Source organism: Nilaparvata lugens, chromosome 2 (genome assembly GCF_014356525.2).
Source record: "Nilaparvata lugens isolate BPH chromosome 2, ASM1435652v1, whole genome shotgun sequence".
In the NCBI taxonomy this organism is placed as follows: Eukaryota; Metazoa; Arthropoda; class Insecta; order Hemiptera; family Delphacidae; genus Nilaparvata; species Nilaparvata lugens.
Window position 1 is genome coordinate 81,593,476 of NC_052505.1, and position 25,537 is coordinate 81,619,012.

The 25,537-nt window shown below is 33.8% G+C and overlaps 2 protein-coding genes and 1 non-coding gene across 3 annotated transcripts in view; all 3 read left to right on the top strand.

Moving 5' to 3' along the window:
- The window catches only part of LOC111060234 (P-selectin-like), a 69,463-nt gene that overhangs the window by 19,056 nt on the left and 24,870 nt on the right, over positions 1 to 25,537 (top strand). The window lies entirely within an intron of this gene.
- Trnae-cuc lies at positions 11,373 to 11,444 on the top strand. Its single transcript has one exon. It is a non-coding gene; the product is annotated as a tRNA-Glu (tRNA).
- On the top strand, positions 12,091 to 12,979 carry LOC111056550 (peroxiredoxin-2C-like). The gene has a single exon (XM_022343926.2). It carries the CDS (start codon positions 12,246 to 12,248, stop codon positions 12,786 to 12,788), a length of 543 nt encoding a protein of 180 aa, XP_022199618.2. The 5' UTR covers positions 12,091 to 12,245; the 3' UTR covers positions 12,789 to 12,979.

Consider the following 25,537-nt stretch of genomic DNA (forward strand, 5'->3'; position numbering starts at 1 on the left):
AACTTAGAAGAAAAAATCACATTATTATCACTAAAATATGAAATATTAACATATTAAAGAAATAATTTTGAAGGACCAAACAAAACTTAATTCTAAAAGCATAACATAACTTAAGCACAGATTGAACATAACTTGAGCACAGATTGAACATAACTTGGCATACACATAATGTGTTATCTATACACATGCTTAATGGGTTCGTATTAAAGTCCACGCTAAGGATAATGTCGAGTCTCTACTGATTTACACCCTTACCATTCTGGAGATATTGGGTTAACACAGTCATTTGTAGTCAAAAGGTTTCCGCCAGTCTCTAGTCAGAATCAAGCTGAGATTGGTTTCTTATTTATCCTCTATAATTTGACAGCTAATTGATTTCAACTTTCGAGATCATTTTGAATTTCTAAGACCTCGATAGTGTTGAGTCTCAGCCTAATCCTCATTTTTCTGGTCAATTTAGAAGCGGTTGTAGAATTATTTTGTGCGAAATCTTGGAATTATTACATTCTCGAAGTTCTTCGATTTATATAAGTTCATTCATCAACTTATCGAAAAAATCAATCATCCAATATGAAATGTAAGCTGCTCTATCCAACTCTCCCAGGAAGTAAACAGAAACAATCCTATTGTTTGATAACTATTTCTTATTCATGTCTCCTGAATAGAAAACTACTAACTAATAGAAAACTGATGATTTGATTCATTTTGGATTTGACACTTCCTGAGAGAGAATACTGTTTTCTCAGTACGTCATATAAAGTGAAATAGATGAGGAAATATCGTCAATTAAGTGAGATGTGGAACTGAAAATAGATTATGAGACTCACAAGTGTTTGTCACAACCATTATATCTTCAATCTGAATAAGATATATCAAGGTATTTCAAGATCTTGAAACATCATACAAATGTAAATGAAACAAAAATATAGACCAGCTTAATAGTAGGTCTATAAATTTCCTAACAGTGTGACACAAAATCATGAGATATTTAGGGATTTTCAACGTTGTCCGTACTTTCGGACCAAAGTCCGAAATCTTTGTTGGTGGCCTGTTTTCCTGATATATAGCTTCTGCTTAGCCGAACAATATACAGAGTTGTATATTGGTTAATAAAACACAGCTCATTATACTAGTTTTTGTCAAAAGGAGAAGTTTTGATATTTTTCTAGAATGGAGAAACTCATCTCACCCAGAAAAAATCGATGAGAATGAATAGGAAGGAGGATTAGGGAAATACGACTGTGATGCTCTTGAATCCAAATAAAACAGATGAATTCTAACAAATGGTTAAAGAAAAAACTCTGGAACTTGACTTTCAAGTTAGTTGGAACGACACTTTTATGCATGATTACAAGCAATCATGACTTTGATACAATTCAGAAACTGTTAAATATAATTTATTTTAATCCAAAGTCTTGAAATGTTTCCTTTCAAGATGTAAGATTCGAGTAAGAAGTAGTGCTTTTTGATAGCTGGCTTAAGATTGGCGCTTAGGAATTCAGCATGGTCCAATGTGACAGCACAAGGTTGATTGAACTCAGATGGCTGGCAAGCATCTTTGATTTTGTTGTGTTGAGAATCGTCTGTGACACTCGATACTATTGTTGGAGTAGTGGTTGTGTTGAAGAGCGAGGACAATGCGACAACTGAGAAGAGCTTGTCGGATGTTGTGTTGCGTGGGCCCAATCATATGCTGGACAATTCCCAAAATCGTGTTGAGGGAAGGAATCGAATCGCTAGGCCGGAAGCAGCCCCGACTGCCTGATTAACAAAGGTGGTAATGAGGAACAAAGATGCTCAACAAAAGTCTCTTAACACGTTCCAGTTAGTAGAGAAATGAGTATACAGAAATAGAGATAGTCTGACGCTATTTACATATTCGTAGCTCACTAATCCTGGTGGTCGTCGCTTTTACCAGGACGTTGAGAATGAACTGGAAAAACATTTCAGTTCAAGATCAAAGGTGACAAAAGATTCTATCAACTTTGTTTGTTTTGAGTTATGGATAGTGGAAACATTACGAAGGTGAGAAGAAACATAATTGAATAATGAGTGAGCAGTCTTAGTTTTTAAAACATACGTTCAGGTCCAAGTTCAAGTTTCCTAATTTTTCAAGTGGTTTTACAGATGAGGGTTGTATAATACTTGTTTCTCCAAAACATCCTAGAGCTGTCTGGTTATTTTAAAACAGTAAAATATCTAATACTCCTAGGTACATCAATAGAGGAAGATTTAGCAATGAGTGTTTCTAGCAAAGCCTTCTAATGCTGTTTTCATCTTCAATTCAACCAAAATCCGTCTCGTATATCACAAACTTATATACTAACTTTTATCATGAACAAACCTAGACGAAAAATCTATATTAGCCTCATTTAGAAAGATGAAAACTGAAATGACGCTCGTGTTTCAATTGGGCATATTTTAAGAGGAAGGGTGATTGTATAATCCTTTCCTTTTAAACTCACAATCATCTATCAGAAGATTAGTAGAGTCATGTACTCTAGTCCATGGGTTTTCCATAGTTGAGTAGGTTAATTTCCAATAGAATAGTTTATAGCTAAAATAGAAGTTCAAGAGCTTCCAGTGGACAGTATTTCAAATAGAGCAAGTGTGGAACTGAAACTTCAAACTTTGGAAAAAGATATCAGCTTAGTTTGAATGATAAATGAGTTATCTGGAGATAAAGAGAGGATTCCATCTGACGTTTCTGTCCCGAGTAAACACCGTAATTCCTGACTTACCGTATTGAACTTCTAAAATGTAAACTTTCTACGTTTGACGTCATTGTAAATAATATTTTCTCATTCTATTCCGATCTATAGAAGCCAGTTACAGTTCTTCATCCTTAACTTGAAAATATAATCTACGCCGTAATAATAATAAAATTTTCTTATTCTATTCCGTTCTATTAAAGCCCATAGTAAGCAGTTACAGTTCTCTATCATCGACTCAAAACTATAACCCATTTATCATTCAATTTGTGTGACTTCAACAGAATATGGCATTAGATAAGCAAAATTTATATTAATCTTTTCTGACAAATCAGCCCAGATGCTCAGTTGGCCTTGGAAGATGGAAACGGGAGTGACTGAGAGAAGAATCAATCACACCATTCTTTTCTCTGCCCTTGTCGCCTCAGAAACTAATTTATCACTATATCAACAATGGGGTGCTGGAAGATGTTTGACATTTCCTTCTCAAAGTTCGGCTTAATGAATTATTGTCGCCTCCTCCCAATATTTTTCCCCACATGGTAGGTCATGTAGCTACTATGACAAGGCAGAAGCATATTCTGCGGGCTACACCCAAGTGATGTGAGGAGTTGACTGGCAGAACCAAGAAAATTTTGTGACAAAATATTCACTGACAAGGATTTTTATATTATAGTTTTATATATATAGTGTTATATATATATATATATATATAATATATATATATATATATTATATATATATATATATATATATACATATAATGTAAATTAAAACAGGAGACACAAGACATAAATAGATTGAAAACACTTAGAAACTTACATTAGAAACGGAAATTTTCGGAAACTGAGTTTCCTTCCTTCATTATCTATATATAGGCTAGATAATGATACTTAGTTTTTGTTTGTATATCATGTGATGTTACTTAATCACATGATAACTGTTTGATAAAATAATAAGTTGTTTACTGAGTTTAGTTTGTTATCTACGTGAATAAAGATGGTTGCTTCAAATGGCTAAGAATTTATTAAGATATTTAAACATGGCGCAGTCAAGGAATTGAACAGAAAAGGAGAATAATTGAGTGAGTGAACAACGACAGGATTGAGTGAGTAATAAGATTGGGTAATTATCGTATTATTATATTTTTTCTTAAAAGACGAACATGGAATTCAACAAGCCAGAACCGTTACTATGCAACGGGGAAAATATTTCACAAAATTTCGAATTATTCAAGAAAAATATCGTAAATTATTTTATAGCGACTGAAACAAATAAAAAATCCAACCAAATTCAAGTTGCAAGATTTAAAAACTTGTTAGGCAATGAAGCTTTGATTTTATATGAATCGTTACAAGATGTGGATGAGCCTGAAACGGTAGAATCATATTAAAAATATTAGAGAGCTATTGTTTACCAAAAAAGAATGAGATCATGAATGTATACAATTTTATAGCTTGCAAACAAGAGGAAGGTCAATCATTTAATTCATTCTATGCAACTTTGAAGGGGCTAGTGACAAGATGCGACTTGTACCCCGTACATTTGAACAAGTACATTGTAAGAGAAAGAGTTACAATCCCAACAATACAGGATATTCATCCTCGTCTAGCAAATAAAGAGTACTACAGCGTTCTTGACATAAAAGATGGATTTTATCACATACTCCTTGATGAACAATCTGCTAAATATTGCAATTTTAGCACTATATTTGGAACTTATAGATTTTTACGTTCTCTTTTGGCTTATGTAATTTACCAGAATTGTTTCACAAATGTGTTTCAAAGTATTTGAAGATATTCCAGGTGTAGTGGTTTATTTCGATGATATTTGCATTGCTTCAAACAGCAAAGAAAAACATGACGAGACAGTGAAACAGGTCTTGGAACGAGCGAGGAAATTAAACATCAAATTTAATTTCAAGAAATTTCAATATTGCGTACCTGAAGTGAAGTATTTAGGAATGCTGTTTAATAAATCAGGAATGCTTCCTGATCCAGGAAAAATAAAGGTTATTAATGATCTCCCCGACCCAACAAATAAAGCTGAACTACAACGTCTGTTGGGGATGGTCAACTATTTGAGAATGTTCATCCCAATATGTCACAAATAGTGTCACCATTGAGAGATTATTGAAGAAAGACGTCTCTTGGTGTTGGACAGAGATTCATGTAAATGCAATCAATAACATTAAAAGGTTCTTACAAGTGACAAGGTAATTGCTCCCTTTGATTATAAGATTCCAGTTTTAATCCATGTGATGCATCACAAGACGCTTTAGGATGCTGTTTACTACAGAACAACAAGCCAATTTATTTCTCATCACGATCTATGAACTCTTCTGAATGTGAATATGCCCAAATTGAGAAGGAACTCCTTGCTATTGTATTTGCTTGTGATAAATTTCACACCTATATCTACGGTCATGATGACTTGACTATATATACTGATCATATGCCATTAGTTTCAATAATGAAGAAACCATTAAACAACATACAGAATAACAGAATTCGTCGATTGAGACTAAAACTAATGCCTTATTGCTTTAGCCTCCAGTACTTACCTGGGAAAAACATGTATATTGCTGATTATTTGTCAAGGTGCGGTGTAAGAACTAAAGAAAAAGTTGATTTGAGCATGGCGGATATGGTTCATTGTGTTACTGAGAATGGCGAAGTTGAATTTTCAGAGAAACGCTTGAATGAATTTGTAACAGAAACACAGAATGATGATGTTCTTCGGAAAGTTATAGATTATTGTGAAATGGCTGGCTTAATAACATTGTTGATGGAGGAGAACTAAGGCATTTTTTCAAAATAAGAAATGAAATACAATTAGCAAGGGTCTATTGTATTATAATTCAAGAATTATTATACCCAAGAATTTGAGAGATTTTATCTTGAATAGGCTCCATGAAACGCACTTAGGAGAAACAAAAATGAACAGCATTGCCTCAAAATTTTATTATTGGCCAGGAATAAGAGCAAACATAAAAAATCTGGCTGAATCCTGCACGCTTTGCCAAAAATATAGAAGGTCCAATGTAAGAAGTCCGATGCTTTCTCATGAAATACCCGATTTTCCATTTTTAAAATTGGAGTGGATATAGCTGAAGTAAAAGGAATAGCTTATCTCATAGTTGTGGATTATTATTCAAGGTGGCTTGAAATAACAAAAATGAACAGTAAGACAAGTTCGGCTGTTAAATCTATTTTATCCCAGTTATTTGGCAGGTTTGGAATTCCGCAGATTATAATAGCTGATAATAATCCGTTTGGCTCCCAAGAAATGATACAGTTCGCAAAGGAGTGGGATTTTAAAATTATTACAATAAGTCCTCGTTATTCTCAGTCTAACGGCTTAGCTGAAAAGGGGGTGAACATAGCAAAGACTATGATAAGAAAGTGTGCTGAAAGCAAAACCGATTTAACTTGAGTTTGCTTAACTATCGGAATAGTTGTGTTGCGGGTCTCAATTATTCTCCTGCTCAGTTAATGTTTGGTCGAATGATAAGAACAAAGTTCCCTTATCCTCAAGATAGTTTGAAACTTCATCAACTTCCTCGGGAAGAAATAGCAGTGCAAATGAAGAACCATAAATTTCAACAGAAAGAAACATACGATAAGCAGTCACGGAAACATGTATCTTATTTCAAAGAAAATCAGCCCATTTATATCCAAGATTGGAGAACAAATTATGGGAGCCTGGAGTAGTTATTAATGAAGCTGATGCCCCACGGTCCTATGTGGGAAGTCAATAGTGGAAGAATATTAAGAAGAAATGAGAGGTTTTTAAAAGACGATGAAATCAAAGGAAAGGTTGAAAAAGGAAATGTTTGAGAAAGTAAAAGGGGAAGATGTTTGTATATCATGTGATGTTACTTAATCACATGATAACTGTTTGATAAAATAATAAGTTGTTTACTGAGTTTAGTTTGTTATCTACGTGAATAAAGATGGTTGCTTCAAATGGCTAAGAATTTATTAAGATATTTAAACAGTTTTCATGTAACATTATTTCGCATGATACAAGAACTGACTTGTTCGAGAATACAGAGTTCAATCGAATCTTCTTAAGAAAACTGGATTCAACTATCACATACGAATTGAGATATGTACCGCGGTAATAAAATAAGTTCATTAATAACGATACATCAAATAAGAACTGGTCTTACAACTTATATACTAGGATTTAGAGTGTTGAACCAAGTAGGCCCTATATAGATAGGTACACTGTAAACACGTATTTCATATACTAAAGTAAACATAATCATGAACAAATTATGATAAGATCTGATCCGGGTCAAACTCTGAGCCTATAATTTCTGAGGTAGAGGGTACTTGAGTTAAAAATAACCTACTATTCCAAGTTTTATGAAAATAACTATTAATGAGTAACAGAGAAATATTATTCATGATTATTGTTGACTTTACAATATTTATACAAAAGTGTTACACGACGTGTGCTCAATTGCTGGAAATTAAGATAGTGGATCGCATCAAAAGATAGTGGATTTAAGTTAAAAGATAGTTTTTTTTCATTTATCACATAGAGAGTCCCTTGAACGACATTCAGTCATGTTGCTCTAAAACTCCGGCTCACTGTTACGATTTTCATTTTTTCCATAGTGCAGATACAACTATTTTCAGATACATTCCTATTGTTCAATTTTTTCGAGTTTTAAAAAATTATCCACTTACATGCAAAACGGATTCAGAACGTTGGTATATGCAACTCAAAATTTTGTAGCAACGGAAAATCCTTTGAAGTTTGAAATTTACGGTAATGGCCTGTCAGACGAGTCTATAAAAAACAGGAAATTTTCTGCTCCATTCACGTTAAACACGAATTTACAGACTCTTCATTCTCATTAGGCCTCAAAATTATACGGAAAATTATGAAGCTGTCCAAGATATGAACAATCTTGGTGGCGGATTTTCAATGCGGTAGGTGGATGAAATCATAATATTATATTGAATTTCAATGTGAAGACAGTTCAAACTGGTATTGCAACTGCAGTTGGTGGATGAGAGTTATATACTGTATCATGAAAGAAAATTGACTCTTAAATTCCACTTCGGGTTTCAATTTCTCCTCAACTTCACAAAAGCGCTCAATGCCCAAATCGGAAGCATCAAGATTTACAGTAGAAGTAATCAAATCATGACTTGAAGGTAGGCGCACACAGATCATCATCGGACGGACCGCATGCATCGGCCGGATCTGACGATTAGATTTGATGCATTGTTTTCAATTGGAGTGCACATACTTATCCGCATCATATAGCACTCCAATTGAAAGCAATGCATCAAATCTAATGCACATACTTATCCGCATCATATAGCACTCCAATTGAAAGCAATGCATCAAATCTAATCGTCCGATCCGTCCGATGCGTGCCGTCCGTCCGATGACGATCTGTGTGCGCTTACCTTTATTATAAGATAACTTTTATCATAGCAACATTCATAATACAGATACGGTAATGCAAACTTTAATTGGACCATTTGACAGCTCATGGAAGTAGTGTAATTTCTCAATTTTATTCTAAGTAATTTTTTTATCGCGGATGATGCCCTTGAGCGAATTGCAATTTCAATTTCGATTTAAGGGCATCTACATCAATGATTATTACAACCCTTATTTGTGAGATATTTCTAAACATACAATCTTTATTGAAGCCTCCTTTCATGGGGTGCCTCTTTAGATTGTATATTGAAGTTTTGATTAAATCATATTTAGATTATCATTATATTGTTATGGTTATGAACTCCGTCCATTAAATCATAGAGAAAAGATACCGTCATTCGTCTATTAAATTCTGCTATCTGTTGATGAACTGAATTGAATGAATAAACTTTTCACACACAAGTAGAATTCAAAGAAAGCAGAAATATCGTTATGATTGAGAGATCAATATTATAGGGTGTAGCATCTCCTTCTTCTGGATTTGATTATTTAATAAGAAGGTATAATTAGGCAGGATCTGATTGTAAGAGCAGAAGCTGAAAAATATTTTTTCCTACAGTTACGTTGAAAAGTGGCCATTGCTGCACTGATTACAGAACGCAAAGAATCACTTTTCCGCTCTAGTGCGGGAAAAATTTTTCTGCACTCCAGATTTGCAACATGGCAACGCAAAATACTTAGTAGGTTATATGGAGCAACAGTGCAGCAAAATCAAATTGAAGTTGGTAACAGTGACTGCTGTGGCTGCTATAGTGAGCAGAGGTGCAACCAAGCACAACGCGCTAATTATTATTCATTATATATATAACCAAGGACAACGAGGACTTTGGGATTTTAGGATTAAGGCTTTTATCAATAATAAAATTACACAGAAAAACATTTGATGCATTTCAGGCAATTTTACCCATATTACCCACTTTTCATATTCAATGGTAACTGTAGGAAAAACTTAATGTGAAATACGTGCGCAAAGTTTCTCTGCTGCACTCAAGAAACCATTCCGCCCTCGCCTACGGCTCGGGCGTAAACGTTTCTTTCGGTGCAGCAAACTGTCACTTTGCGCACTAGTTGCACAAATATATATCAAGTAAGTTTATTCTTAATTATAATGTTTAACATAATGGAAAATCTCCAGATATTCTCTATTAATAACTGGTACTCATGCTAAAAGATTGAATACGTATTGATCATAGGAGAGACATCAAGTGAAGCTGTATGATTCAATCATAGATTGTCCTGATCAGGCAAAAATATTAGCATGCTCGTGAAAATCTTTCAAAGTAAACAGCACTTCTCAATATAATTGGTGTAGTAGATTAACTGAACCTGTTGCACTTATCAGCAGTTCAATCATTACCATTCTTCATTGAGCCGATCAGCACAATCAAATAAAGTCCATAACTCGTGTTAAGTAGGGAAATTAGCATAACATTGTAAGAACGACAAGCTGTATTGCAATTTTTACGCTGGAACCTGGTTTTTATCTTGAGCGACCAGAGTTCGCGATAAGCAGAAACGTAAATCCTTCATTAGCATATAAATGTATTAATTGCATTTACGACTTTGTTTTGAGGCAGGCCATTATACGGCGCTCTCGTGCCTTCAACTTAGTCGAGCAGATTGATTGATCCTTGATTATTTACGACAACGGAAACCAATAAACATTAAGTTCGAATCTATAGCAATAATTCAATTCGTTCCATTTGGCGGGGTGCGATTTTTCTACGGGCCTATACTAATTATCATCTTCCATTTGAATAATCCTCTACGAGGACACAATAAAACAACATTGAAGGCGCCACGTTAGTGGACACAGGCTGGCGTCCATTATATCGCATACGTATCTCTTCAAATAAACCTTTTCACCACCACTCCTCTATTTGTCCTGTGAAGAGTGCCCAAAGAGTGGCTACCATTTCTTTGTTATCTTGTGTCCACATATATCAATTACTTCCTATTGTACCTGACAATAGTCATGCTGTTTCATATAGCTTCTTCTTTTGAAATCCAAATCCATAGTGACATTACTCCACACTAATTCAATTCGTTCTGAAACTGATGAGGTGATGTAAATCAATTTTATTTCTATTCAGTTTTGGTTCGATCGTCTTCTGAAATCTGAAGTAGTACCAACTACCTATGAAGTTCTGAAATTCATATTAGGGGACCTACGAAGACCAGGAAATAAAAAAGGTTAATTTTCTGTAGAATCGTAAACCAGGTTTTTGTGTGATGAATATGTTTGCGAGAATTTCACAAGCACTTGAATAGAACTTTTGATAAAAAGAAAAAGGTGAAACCAAGTAATAAGATTATATTTGATAAACAGGCTATGATAGGATTTGTATGAATCGTATCTTGTATGTTATGAAATGAATACACAATCGAATCACAGTAGCTAAATATACCATAGTAATATATTATTACCACATTACACACACAAAATAGCCTACAATTTATTACTGTAAAACTTACACAGTAAATAATAACTGGAACACTCAAGGTTTCTAATAATCTAATAAAGTATCCTCACCTACTGTACTTAAATGCACCTTACTGTAACCGTAAATGTACTGTACCTTACTGTACCTGCATGTGAGTATAAATTTAATAACTATTATTTATAATACCTATCATGAAAAATTATATCATTTCGTTATTATATCTAAAAAATGAATTACCATTTCCTTAATTTGTATGTATGTATGTATATATGTATTTGTATGCATATATGTATGTATCTTAGTTTAAGTGCAGTAGCATATACTTATATATTTATTTTTGTAAAGCTTTTTTGTACTTTGTTTTGGCAAATAAATTCATTCATTCAATGGAAGTTGAGTTTTAATCAGAATAAGTTTAAGGAAAGAAGCGAAAAAAAGATTGGGTGGATTTTGAGAAGTAGATTTTATCTAAAGTGATCTCCACGAGGAAAGAAGGGGAAAAGAGAATTTGAAATAACTGAAAGAAAAAGAGATTGGAGAAGACTGAAGTTTTAGAAGAAAAAAGTTTTGAAAAGTATACAATAGTACTATACTATGAGTATAGCTGTAGGTATAGGTCTAAAATCGAATTCAAATTTGAATTCATGCATGGTAAAAGGATATTTTGGGGTCTACAAACCCCCTCAAGAAACGAATTTATTTTTCAGTCACTTGAAGTTTGGACTTGACGTCAATGTACTACCAGTACTCCGGTATGGTCTAGTGGCTAGGATATCTGGCTCTCACCCAGAAGGCCCGGGTTCGATTCCCGGTACCGGAATAATCTTTTTGTAAGATTGAATTTTGCACTCTCCTCCAGTTCAATCCATGATAACGAATCATATCCATTACAGATTAGTAAACAGGTTATGGATCCTATTCCTCCCTGGGAGATATAATTGTAAATTATGCATGAATTTAATTTAATGGAGTTGAATTTGAATTTTTGTTTTTTAAATATTTGTAATGCTTCTACATACATAGATGGAATCATCACACATAAAATAAAATTTGAAATATTGTAAGTTATTTAATGTTTCAATTACTTAAACTGCATTACAAACTCGTTTCATTAGTTCATTTATTGAACAAATAAAAACATCCATTTAAAGAATTATAATGAAATATTTTTGAATCAGTTGAATCTTAGATGATAATATGTAAATATTGTATATTGTTGAAAATGATTGTATTGTGTGAAGGAGGTAAAATAGGTTTTACCTGTTGTCTCCATGAATAAATAAATAAATGGATGCAAAAAAAATCAAGTTGGATAGAATCCTGATATATACTGATAAAATCACAATGTTAATACGATGTTGTTTATCCTCCTCGCTCCTCAACTAAATTGCTTGCGGTTCTGTCGTAGAAATCAGCCGATAAAATTCAACATGTGATTGTGATTAAAGCAGATTGAATGTAGGTTCACGTAAAATTTTTCTATGGAAGATTGTTTTGAAACTTGTTTATCAGATGTTGTGAAATTTTCAATATTTTGGCTGGTAAGTGGCCATGATTCATTAATTTTCATCTAACGTTAATTTAAAAGTTTCTACATAAATGAAGATTTCCCAGTAACAAAATGAGCGGTTTTCGTAGATTGAAATCAGTTTTCAACGGCCTCGAAACAATTCGCAAACAGCTTGCTGGCCGTAGCTATGCGAAGGCTTGCGACATGATTCCCTACGTGAACCTTTTCGAGAACACTCCCGACAACTGTGTAAACATCCACGATTTCTGTTTCCAGAGAAAAGTGATAATTTTCGGAGTGCCTGGTGCATTCACTCCGACCTGTTCCGCAAGGCACCTGCCAGGATTCATTTCCAAGGCGGACGATTTCAAGAAAATGGGTGTTGACGAAATTTGTTGTGTGTCAGTGAATGATCCGTTTGTGATGAGCGCGTGGGGAAAACACTTCAACGCCCAGGGAAAAGTGCGGATGCTGGCTGACACTCGTGGAGAACTCACTGAAGCTCTTGGCGTCTGTATTGACCTGCCGAATCTGGGCGGAATGCGGTCTATGCGCTACTCAATGGTGGTCCAGAACGGCATCATTCAGTCGATGAACGTGGAGAGTGATGGTGTAGGGTTAACAGTCTCGGATGCATCACAACTTAAGGTATAGCATCATAATAATTGATTGGAGGAAACTTTAAAATGCTATGAAGACTTTGGGACCTTTATGTGTTTATGTTTATTTTATTAAACATTATGGTTTACCCTACTTGTCATCCTTAAATTTTCCACTCTATCAGTCATTGTGATGTTCTAATGAAAACTTGCTTTTGCAAGATTAAATATAAAGATAAATGCATATTCATGTCTTTGAATCTGATAAATTTCATAAATGAGAATTTCATTTGTATGAAGAGACACAGGAGAGGTGTGAATTATCTATTTCATATTTCAAGAGGGAAATTATTATAGAGAAATTTTGTGTATATTAATATAAATAATATATGAATAGAAATGATAGCATCATTTGATTGTTTGTAAAAAAAGTGGAGTAAGGAAATACAGAATAGGCCTACTCAAGTTTAGTTGGGAGCCATAAAGATTATAAACAGTATAATCAGTAAACTAAACAGTAAACTAAAATTTTAAATGTTTGTATAAGGACCGTAGATATTGTGTGTGATGTGAAGATGTAATGACAATGTGATATTATTAATTGAAAAACATTAAATTCTAAATTGTCAACAAATATATTATGTTTTATTTGCCTTGAGTTAGGAATCTATTCAGAGGAAGATAGGAAACATTCCGTACAATACAATTGATTTCAGTATTAATAAAACAAATCGAATAGCAAAGTGACTCTTCCAAAATTTATTATTAAACCTCTTTTACTACGTAAAATTGAGACATTCTATTATAAAGTTGTTAAATGAATTAAGTGGTATATCTGGTATATCGTGAATACTATAATACTATAAGCCTATAAAATAATGATGCGTACTGTTGTAATATTTTGTGTGTTACACAGTTTTTATTATTAGTGCGTGGGTGCAGCCAATTTACTGAGTAGAGGCAGCGGTTAAATGAATTAGACCTATTTGTTATAAATTGAAAAGCTTCAATTAAAAAATTAGGGTTTTACGTACCACCATGAGTGGACTTGATACTTTTAAAAGCACGTAGTGCAACGCTGTAAATAAAATCTTGTTCTTTCGGAGTGTGGCAGCAATAACAACATTTTTTTGAGTAAGTTGATGAATAATGTAATGAATAAATCCACTCTGCTATCGTGAGACTTTCTGATTGGTAATTAATCGATGACTTCAATGAAGATATGATGCTATCGATACAATTAACTGCAGATATTATTATGTCGATGATGATTGATGTTGAGGCAGCCTCATTAGATAGATCAAACGGACTCGTTTAATGTTGCGGTTACCGGTTGAGCGAAACAGGATTAGAAAAAAGCATTCTCTCTCCCTTTTGCTCTCACAGGAACACCACATCATTTTCCTCCTGTGACTGAGAAATTAATTTATATTCCGACGCCACCAATCCTGAAGGTGAAGCCATCTCTTGTTGATCTTCTTATCAACAGCCTATGTTGAAATATGTTTTCGTGTTGGGAATGTGTTTCCATGATTGTTTTATTCTGTTAGAAATAGTTTGAACTTTAGTTTAACTTAATTCGGAGGAATTTTGATGGAATGTAGTTTGGAGAAATGCATTGAATTTCTACAGTGTCAAATTTCAAGGTAGGCCTATTTATTTACCTGAGACGAGCACAGACTTGGGACACTCAATTGAAAAAAGAAAATTATTTGCTTCGCGGTTCCTAATTTTTTTCACAGTCTGATAAAATACAACGAACGAATTAGTAGTAGTTTTGAGGATCTCTGGAATGAAAAATATTCTGGTATCGCTCATAAAGAGACACTGTATACTTTTGAGCTCTCAGCTGTAACACGATGCTCCGGAAAATACTGTGAATGATTAAGTTTTTTTATGCTTTTCTATTGGGGGTTGTCCTTTGAGCCAAAACAGTCCTTATTACCACCTCATTGGACGTTGCGATAACTCCACACAACCACAATAATTATCCTCCTGCTAATTTCAGTGCTGAGGGCATGTCTACTCATGACTACCAGTTTTAGGAATAAATTTACCACGGTTACTTCCCCATGGGTCGTAATCTTCAACAAACCATGCTCTACTCTTACAGCTTATTCAAATCAACAGCTATTATAGCACGTCAAGTGTTGAGATATAAAATTATTAGCAGGTATAAAATTGTTTCAAAGGCGTAGAGCTTGTTGTAAATATGGGCATTATTAAGTTATTATATTTAATTACTGTTTGGAACATTCTTAATAATATTATTGGATCACGATAATAGAGTGTGACGAAATGAAGGTTGGAAATTATTTTATCAAGGAAATTCACCGCGAAAAAAATGCTACGGAAGAAACGAGCACTTGTAATTTGTGTGATGTGGAAATTTGCATGCACTTATGAATTTGCAATGCAGAGGATATTAGACACTTGAAACTCGTGTTTAAAATTTTATACCTGAAAATTATCGTAGTATGATTTAATGAGGCTTAGGCTACATTTTTAACAAATTCATTATACGTTCGGCACATCAAATCTTTCTGAACTACTAATACTACTATATGGGCTACTCTCCACTCAACTAAAAATTGGGAAAGCTTGGTGATGAATGTACTTCCTCTTTTGTTTTATCAACTGTTGATTTACATAGAGGGTGTTCTGAAAAAAGGTGCCCATAATCCAGGGGGTGATTCCTCACATCAAAAGAAGAAAAAAAGTTCTAATTAACATAGGTCCGAAAATGCTTTCTTTCATCCTGTGCATTTTAACTGAGCATTTTCGGACCTATGTTAATTAGAACTTTTTTCTTCTTTTGATGTGAGGAATCACCCCCTGGCTTATGGGCACCTTTTATCAGATCACCCTGTAGGCTATATTGTACAGTAGTGTAGCATATGGTTCAAGTCATGTAAACACACCAGTGCGAGAATATCTTCCTTAAGATTATGTATTACAAGAGAAAAGCTTGTTGGAATAATATACCTTTCAAAGAATACGAAATAATATCAATTCTGAGAATGTAACGAATTTCCAATTTTCAGAAGTAGCCATATTTCTTAATATTTTGTGCCAATTTTATAGAGTTGCACAATGGTTATCTCACATTTCAATCATCAATGTTATGGAGTGTTCTGAGATGTTTCATCACTTTAACATTTTCTTCATAAGCTCATATATTCATTATTTTCTCAAAGAAGGATGAATAGTCATTTTATCGAATTCCAAATTGATTAACTTATTTTGAAGCTCCCCTATCCAATCTCAAGGCTCACTAACCTTTCAAAAATGTTTATCTTTCCAAATCCATTCACACATCAAAAACTGCTTACCAATGACATTCTCTAAAAATGTAGAACTCATTTGAACCCCTCATGGTGTCCTTTGTCACTGTCGAGTAGAGCTTCCATAAATTTACTCGAAAATCAAGAGCGAATAAATAAATAAGAAGCACACCGTGAGTTGAATGATCGTTAACATAGGGCAAAAGGAAATGAGAGCTTGAAGAAAAAACTTTTACAAATTGCTCATTAAGAACAGTGAGATGTGGCTGAGATTTGCATGGGCCACAGCCAAATTGACTGTCAATTAGTGGAATGCCAACCTGTTTGTTTGAGTCAGATTCAATCTGTTTTCAAATAAATAAATTTAATTGAGAGAAAATCATCACATCTTGAATATTATTAATTCAAAAAGAACGCAAATTTATTGAAAATGAAAAATTCTCAAGGAAAAAATAATTTGATAGAGAGCCAGGATGCTTTTATTCAAGCAATACCCGAATAGAACTGTTCTTCATCTTTAAATACAGTAGAGCTTCATCTTTAAAATTATAGCATATTAAAAGAAAGATTCAATATTATAGTATGTTTATAACAGTTTTGACACAATTGTTTCAACCTTTTGGTGAAAAATTGTTCAAGTAATTAAGTTACAATAATACTTTCTACTAGCACTGTTCTTCATCTTTAAACACAGAGATGCTATATAGCATATTCAAAGAAAGATTTTAGTATATTTGTGACAGTTCGACATAATTGTTTTCAACTTCTTGGTATAAAATTGCACAAGTAATTGAGTTTGAGTTACAGTAATACTTTCTGAATTAAAACACAAATTTAAATTGTCAACCACTTTTTAAATTTGTGTTTTCATTATGGAAAAGTACCACAACATCAACTGTAAGGTAATACTTTCTACCTGATAAAGGGGGATATACTGTTCAAACTTGCCAGTGAACTTGGAAACAATAAGATTGAAAGGATGGTGGCAATGCATCTAGATAACATGGAGTACCTGTGCTCTAGGTACATTGGATGGCGATAAAAGTCAAATTGGGAAAAAATTAAGATAATTTTGATTTCGAGGAGGATTTGTTCTATCAATTTTCTGCAACCTTGGTAGGTAGAGTGGGCCCAAGTAACGAAATTTTAGAAACTATTTTTTTTTATATGACATTTCGTTCATTTATCATTAATAATTTTTGATCTTACAAAATTCTGTGCTTACTACAGAATAATGAGAATCGCCTTGTTAAGCTACTCCAAAACTACAGAGCTTAACAAACGAGACACAAAATAAATTTTCTTAATAAAACTACTCTTTCTCAAATGAGAATCTGATGTTGTATAATAGCGTCGTGAAGAATTGAGATATTTCAATAATTGATTTCACCTCTGATGTGTTTATCAACAAGAAAGTGATGAATGCTATTTTAAAGAATGAGAAAATTGTGCACAGGTTAGTCGGTTGAGCTCGTGTGTTTACTTCGGCCCACGTATTTTGAACTGATTCCAACAACTCCAACACAAGCCGTAAATTAAACAAATCAAGTTGAGCTCAGACCGAGAGACCGTGTCCACCAAACATACACACAAATGAGCCAGTGATGGTGAACATTCTATTCGAGGAATTTCACTTAATCCCGGAAACCACTTCCTGGTTGAGAACGCAGATGATAATAATAATTGTTTAATTCTCATGGGGTTGTGAAATTTTGTCCAATTAATATGTTGTAGTAATCGATCCAGAGAGTGTTGTATAGAGAATTCATCGATACATAAGTTGGGGATGGTATTAAGAGAATGAGAGGATGAGAATTGAGAACCATAATCAAGTAAAAGCCCAGCTATCTCTGTATCACTAGCTACAATAGCCGACATTATATTGGTTGTTGTAATAAGAATTAAAATTAATAAATGAAGGAATGAGGAAACCAACAAGAAAATGAGAGAGATAACATGATTCTTGAGAAATCAACAAATCATGAGTTGTAATTGGTATCGACATCGAGTGGGTTTTGTCTTTTGTACTTCCATCACAATAGGAATGAAACTGAATCAATAAGGACTGGTGTAGTGTTTTTATTTTACTCGCATCTATTTGACAAGGAAACGAAGAAATCAAATAGATATTAGGCCTACTTGGTTATTGAATATTGCTCAAAATTATAAAAATAATATCAAGGAAATAGATTATGGGAATAGAAAGGAAATTGAAGGGAAATTGGGAATTCTCTTGCTGAGCGGAACTCACAGTTCCTGCAAAAAAGCGTATTATGATTCTCACAGTGAACTCAAACTTGATAGGAAATGATGTATGAGGTCTGAGGTGAGGAGGGAGTTAACCTATAGCATAGAGAAACAATAGCGTAAGTAGATATCCCATGGTATAGGGGATTTATGTCGCAACTTTTACTGTTATCTCAAGCCGATTACTGTCGATTATTGTCAATTTTTACTGTTTTGTTGGGATGAGAGTGTAGGAACGGCACAATTTGAGAGACTACCAGCGTCACACAGCTGCATGGGAAAGAACTACGTGAACTATCGGCTTGGGATAACAGTAAAAGTTGCGACATAAACGCCCCATATCATGGGATATCTACTTACGCTATCGTTTCTCTATGCCTATAGTCACCTGCCAGTTATAGCAACATTAAACCAGTGTCGCCTTATTTTGATATTATAATAGAGAAGAGGTAGTATAAGTACCATGAATATCTCATGGTATAGGTCGTTTATGTTTCAAATTTCAAGCCGATTTTTGTTAACTCTGTCTTTTGTTAACTTTTGATAACTGTCGACCACTGTCTATTATTACTATTATGTACGATTTGCACAGTATGAGAGACCACCAGTGTCACATAGCTTCACGAAAAAGAAGTATTATGACTATCAGCTTGAGCTACAATTGGAAGTTGGAACATAAACACCCTATACCATAGTATATTTTCTTGTGCTATCTTTTCTCTATGATAGTATACAGTAATTCATGCTTTAACTGTGACAAACTCTTTCAATCTTATAAAATTCGGAGTAGCTGAATCACTTTTGGAACGGATGGAGTTTCTAAATAAGTTTTGTTTTTCATTGTCGAGAAAAAAAGGCAAACATTTTTCTGAAAATTAGATGATTTTTGAGCTTGGCACTTGGACGAAGTTAAAGTTGTAGGTTTCCAAGTATACAATGATTTTTTTTTCTTTTTTGAGTATTCACAGAAACAACACACACGTAACGACCAACTTGAAAGATTTAATTTAACAGCGGAATTCTCAATTTTATGCCAGCTTTTACCGTTCTTCTGAATGAAAAATGTTATGTTGGCATATCTCACAAAGCTGTGACCACTCTCCAAAAGTGATTATTCTCTTCCAATAATACTTTAGTTCCGGACCGCGTTTCGTTTCTAGAATTGTTTCATTTATTCAATAAGAATACGAAACTCGCAGTTCAGAAACAACAATGCTATTAGAGAAAGAGTTATTTCAGTCTCGCATTTTCAAAAGTTTTTCTAAACTCACGCATCAGAGCTTTAAACTCTTGAGAACGTCAAATTTGAAGAGCTTCGATTTAATTAATTTGGCTCGTTCCAGTTCTAGCGAGGAGGTTTGTGTGCATGGTTATTAGTCAAATAGCCCATGATTTCTAAAATTTGATAATAATCACCTTTATTCGGTTGATAATAATCATACAGTGACGGATTTGGAAATCGAAACGATTAAAGATGGATTAAAGAGCACGAAACAATTTGCAATTTTTTCTTGAATCTCAATTTCAGTTAAAAATGGATGGGATGAGTAAAAGTTTAGTCAAAATATACTGATGTGCAATAGATCGATCAATCAATCAATAGATTGACTTGATGCTCTTGTTTCACTTCAATGTCCAAATATAAATCTCTCAATATATATATGCAATGATTATGATAATCGGAAACATTCAACATAGAATGAACTCCATTAATTCAAAAACCCAAAAGTTTCGATTAGTTCTCTCTTCCCATTAGTGTTACATTAATGTATTGAAGTAAGAATACTGATAGGAGTTGAAAGTAATTTGAAAAAGCTAAGGAACCTTTGCAGCAATACTTAATTAAGGTTTCAACAAATACTTCAATCCGTGATCAATATTTAATACGACGGTCTGTTCGGTCTCATATTATAATATCATATTATTAATATCGAGCTAATGTATTATAGTACATATTCAAGTATTTATGGGATAAATTTGAAAAACAAATGAGTAATAAAAATGCTATTTCAAGCGATAGCCTTGACTAAATGAAGATTATATTATTGAAATTTAAATAAATATGAGAACCTTATCTTAATCTTCCACTGCCTTTTTAATGGATACATTGCAAATTTAATTGAAGTGAAAGGTTATTTGGTGGAGTACATAAAACAGTACAATCAAGTATTGACACTGATCTACCATAAATTATTTTGCTTTTAGTCAGATTGAAATGATCAACTATCTCAGTGTTGTTTTGAATTTTAATATCTTTGCACAATAATTTTACACTTTCCTGTATTACAAATATCCTTGAAACTTTTTAAGAGCAATATAATGAATACGTTATTAGGTTTCGTCGAACTATAATGCCATCCAAATCCTTTCCTTGAAGATAAGGCCAGATCGGGAAGCACTTAGAGTAATTATAGCAAATAAATCCTTAATCTGAAAGCAATTTCTGTGATTTATTCAGATGCAAATAAAGAGGCAAGATTTGTGAAGGGTTCAGAAAAATGTTAACGGAGGCTAAGGCTACAAATGAAAAAAATAACTGTTCTGAAAGTCAAGTACTAAAGCTGCGTTTACACCAATGTATTATTAACAAAATGTTAATAACTTAATCCTTATAAAGATTCTATTAGATTGAACATAACTTATCATACACATGATGATCATATGTGCTTGTCTAGTCTCGTTCAATCTAATAGAATCTATAAGGATTAAGTTATTAACATTTTGTTAATAACTTTGGTGTAAGCGCGGCTTAAGAGTAATTTCCTATTGGATGGTGAAGCATAAAATCTCAGCCTATATAAATATTAACAAATGTATAAGAATCTGTATTAGAAGAATATTGGTGTGATAGTATGGATGTAAACTATGAACTGTATAGTTTCCATTTTCAAGTATTTTTAGAATGACATTTGATTTTTCATTTACTTTGATCTTGTGGAATAGATTGCATTACTTAAATTTGTGCAGCCTGAAGTAGCTCTCATCTTCCAAGTCTGACTTTTATGGATAGAGTGCTTGCGTAGCAACCTAGAGATCCCGGTTCAAACCCTCACAGAGCCAAAAGTTTTTGAACAGGTCACTCCCGTGTTATCGGATGGGCACGTTAATTGTCGGTCCCGGCTGAAGTATGACAGTCGTAAGGCCCATTGACGGCTCAAATGATATATTCAGGCGAGGTGGAACTTCCGTCAGGAGTTCCCCACCAATAAAAGCCATACGAATATTATTATTATGGATAGAAACTTAGACTAAGTAAACAGGGTTAGATCTGTGGTAGAAGATACATTATTTAATTTTAGAAATACATGTGTTTTCTGGAGTATCATAAGGTGAATACTAATATTTCTGTTCCTTCCGGTATCGACTAATTCGCAAAGGCTCCATTTGGTTTAAATTATGTATTTCAAAGACTTTCATCTTCCTCCTTTTTGTGAAAGTGCACATTCATGAATGTGTTTCGATAAAAAGCTACATACAAGCTAGATGCAGTTGTGATCATCTCTGCAGAACCTTTTGCCAAAATTTCATTTTCGATTATTCAATTACAAAACACGTATTTCCCTCGAGCATCAAAGGCGAAATTTACGACTGAAATAAATTTAAGATGCATCTATTTAGAAGTAGTCAAGTGTATGCATCTTCCATGAAAAGCGGTGACGTTACCTTCAAGAAATGCAACAATTTTCAATTAATTACAAAATAAATCACGTGAAGTGAAAAGCGCCAGTGTTGCTGGGGATGTTTAATTTCAAAGTACTGGACCGTGTTATACTGGTGCCAATAGGCTTCTCCGCTGCTCTATCCGTTTCTGGTCTGTCATCTGGCCAGATTCCAACTTTGAATACGTAGGTACTAATATTTTAGAGGAATATTGATGTACGGTCGGTCAGTTACCGGTGAGTGAAGCAACGAAAACATTTGCGTTCCCTATCTCTACTCTTCCAACCAAAAGATCATGTTCCTACCCTTTCATAAACATCTGGTCAATTTTGTTTGGTTTGAGATACTCACTGACAAGCGGGCTGCTTCTTGCACTGTTCTTGTTGAAATTGATGCTTCCTGGAATTCTAGTGCATCAAATCTTTTTTGTGCTCCCTAAAATAACAAAAATCTACGAAAATACACAATCTCTTGTAGTGTTATCGTGAAATGCAACTGCAGCACAACGAATGTTTGGGAGCCAAATTCAACGAAAACAGGGTTCTCTCAATTTCCGGACATCAATGAATATGGCTTATGAATTATATTTAAGTACAAGTTCGATTGAGGATATTTTTGTCCACTGAGAATAATAAAGTTTAAAAATTATTTGAGTTCTATTTGATCACAGTAAATTGAGATTAATTCCTAGAGGAATGCAAAAATTTCCCTCACAAAGGCCCAGTTGTAAAAAAGCCGGTTAAATTTTAATCTCGATTAACTTCACGTGAACCAAATCAGAGAAGACATTACAAAAAGATGGATCTACTGGAATTTATCAGGATTGAAAATAATCCGGCTTTTTTGTAACCGGCCCTAAGTACCTGATTCAATGATTACAAAAGTTCAACAGCTGAGTCATAACTTTGACACAGTCCCACACTCATAACTCGCTCACTCACTTCCATCACCAACAGACGACGAAATAATTATTATCAGCTGTTTTCCCAAAGATAATTATCCTTTTAATGTCATTCAGTGAGTTTTCCCAGGGATGAGACCTAGTGCAATTGAATCTTTATTATAAACCTACTTTGTTCTGAATTTCGTGAGAATCGTTAGAGCCGTTTTCGAGATCCGGTGAAATACAAACATATAAACATCCAAACATCTAAACATATGAACAGAAGTTGCTCGTTTAATAGTATAGGATATTGAATTTTAGAAATACATGTGTTTTCTGTGAGTATCAAAAGGTGAATACTGATATTTCTGTTCCTTCCGGTATCGTTTAATTCGCAATGTTGCTCCTTTTGGTTCACATTAAGTAAGTATTTCAAAGACTCTCATCTTCTTCCTTTTTGTGAAAGTGCACATTCATGAATGTGTTTCGATAAAAAGCTACATACAAGTTAGATGCAGTTGTGAATTCTACAGAAACTTTTGCCAAATTTCATTTTCGATTATTCAATTACAAAGCACGTATTTCCCTCGAGCATCAAAGGCGAAATTTACGACTGAAATAAATTTAAGATGCATCTATTTAGAAGTAGTCAAGTGTATACATCTTCCATGAAAAGCGGTGACGTTACCTTCAAGAAATGCAACAATTTTCAATTAATTACAAAATAAATCACGTGAAGTGAAAAGCGCCAGTGTTGCTGGGGATGTTTAATTTCAAAGTACTGGACCGTGTTACTGGTGCCAATAGGCTGCTCTATCCGTTTCTGGTCTGTCATCTGGCCAGATTCCAACTTTGAATACGTAGGTACTAATATTTTAGAGGAATATTGATGTACGGTCGGTCAGTTACCGGTGAGTGAAGCAACGAAAACATTTGCGTTCCCTATCTCTACTCTTCCAACCAAAAGATCATGTTCCTACCCTTTCATAAACATCTGGTCAATTTTGTTTGGTTTGAGATACTCACTGACAAGCGGGCTGCTTCTTGCACTGTTCTTGTTGAAACTGGTGCTTCCTGGAATTCTAGTGCATCAAATCTTTTTTCTGCTTCCTAAAATAACAAAAATCTACGAAAATACACAATCTCTTGTAGTGTTATCGTGAAATGCAACTGCAGCACAAGGAATGTTTGGGAGCCAAATTCAACGAAAACAGGATTCTCTCAATTTCCGGACATCAATGAATATGACTCATCGATGTTATTCAAGTACAAGTTCGATTGAGGATATTTTTGTCCACTGAGAAAAATAAAGCTTAAAAATTATTTGAGTTCTATTTGATGATTTGTATTCATTGAAATCGAAATTTTCACTGAATGATCCTAATACTTCTCTAGCCCTTCTACTACCAACGTTTTTCACATACACGAAATACCAAGTGAGGTAACTGGGTTACCCCAACAAGATTTATGTCTTATATAATTATGTTATATTTTTCCCATTAATTTATCGATCAAATGCATTACAAAAGCTATTAGTATAATTAAAAATGAATTTCTTTTGTTGATAAATATGTTTTCAATCAAAAACTGACAGGACAACATAATTGAGCATTCTATCATATTGTTGTAGGAGAAATGTTGTCAAATAATTAAATTATGGTTATAGAGAAGCAAATTCTCTTAATTTGGATTTTTAATGATCATTATAAATCAGGTTTGGCAAATAAAATAAAAATTAAACATTAAATTGATATCTCATGTATTCCGATGATGAATGAAATATACCAACAAATTGCATGACATTGAATACCAAGTGGGGTATTAGAGTTACCCCCAGGATAAATCTGCTAATAATTTCAAAAAATAAGAGGAATTAAATGATTTTATGAGATGTAATAACTAAAGTGATATGTTTTTTCAAGGACTCAAAGTTTCAATGAAATACATTAAAATTATCTACAAAAATAGCCGTCGGTCCCGGCTGCCTAAAAAGCAGTCGTTAGGTCATGTCTGAGGCCCTGAAATTGATCAGTTGCGACCTGAAAACTCTGACGCCAGACCTGAGCCAGCCAGGTCACTCGATATTATTATCTACAAAAAAATAGAGAAAAAGGTGGGTTGGGGTAGTCCAATTACTCCGCTTGGTAGTAGAAGGGCTAGTGCTGAGTTTGTTTTTTGGTAATTCTTCAAAATTATATCTTCAATATGTGAATATTTCCTATTTTAGTTATAATAATGTGGAATATTTCTCCTTGTTTAGTTTTGAAGCATCTAAATTTGAAAATCTACTTTGTAAAAATACTTGAGGACTGGAAATTTTGTGAATTGAAGAACTACAAGACTTGACCTATTTCGGACTATATGTAGCCTTATCTAAATTTGGGAGAGGAAAAGCATAATGTTACCTTATTTTTCCTCTCGTCCCTATCATTTTGATAATGTACTTATTGTATGAATGAATAAAGAATGAATGGGCCTACTGCTAGCTTTTCAATGAATGAATTACTCCATATCAACCTCATTCACTTTAGAATAAATTAGAGGCTTATGATTACCTCCTCCATTTTTGATTTTGAGTTGATAGCACTGACACAAAAGTGTAGATCCAGCTGAACATAAAAACACAAAATCCATGAAACACTGGATCCATTGAATTTCTGATTGCAGTAGATTAAGAAAAATGTTGATAAAATTCACCTTTCAATTGATCACAAGTGTTTTCTCTCTTTT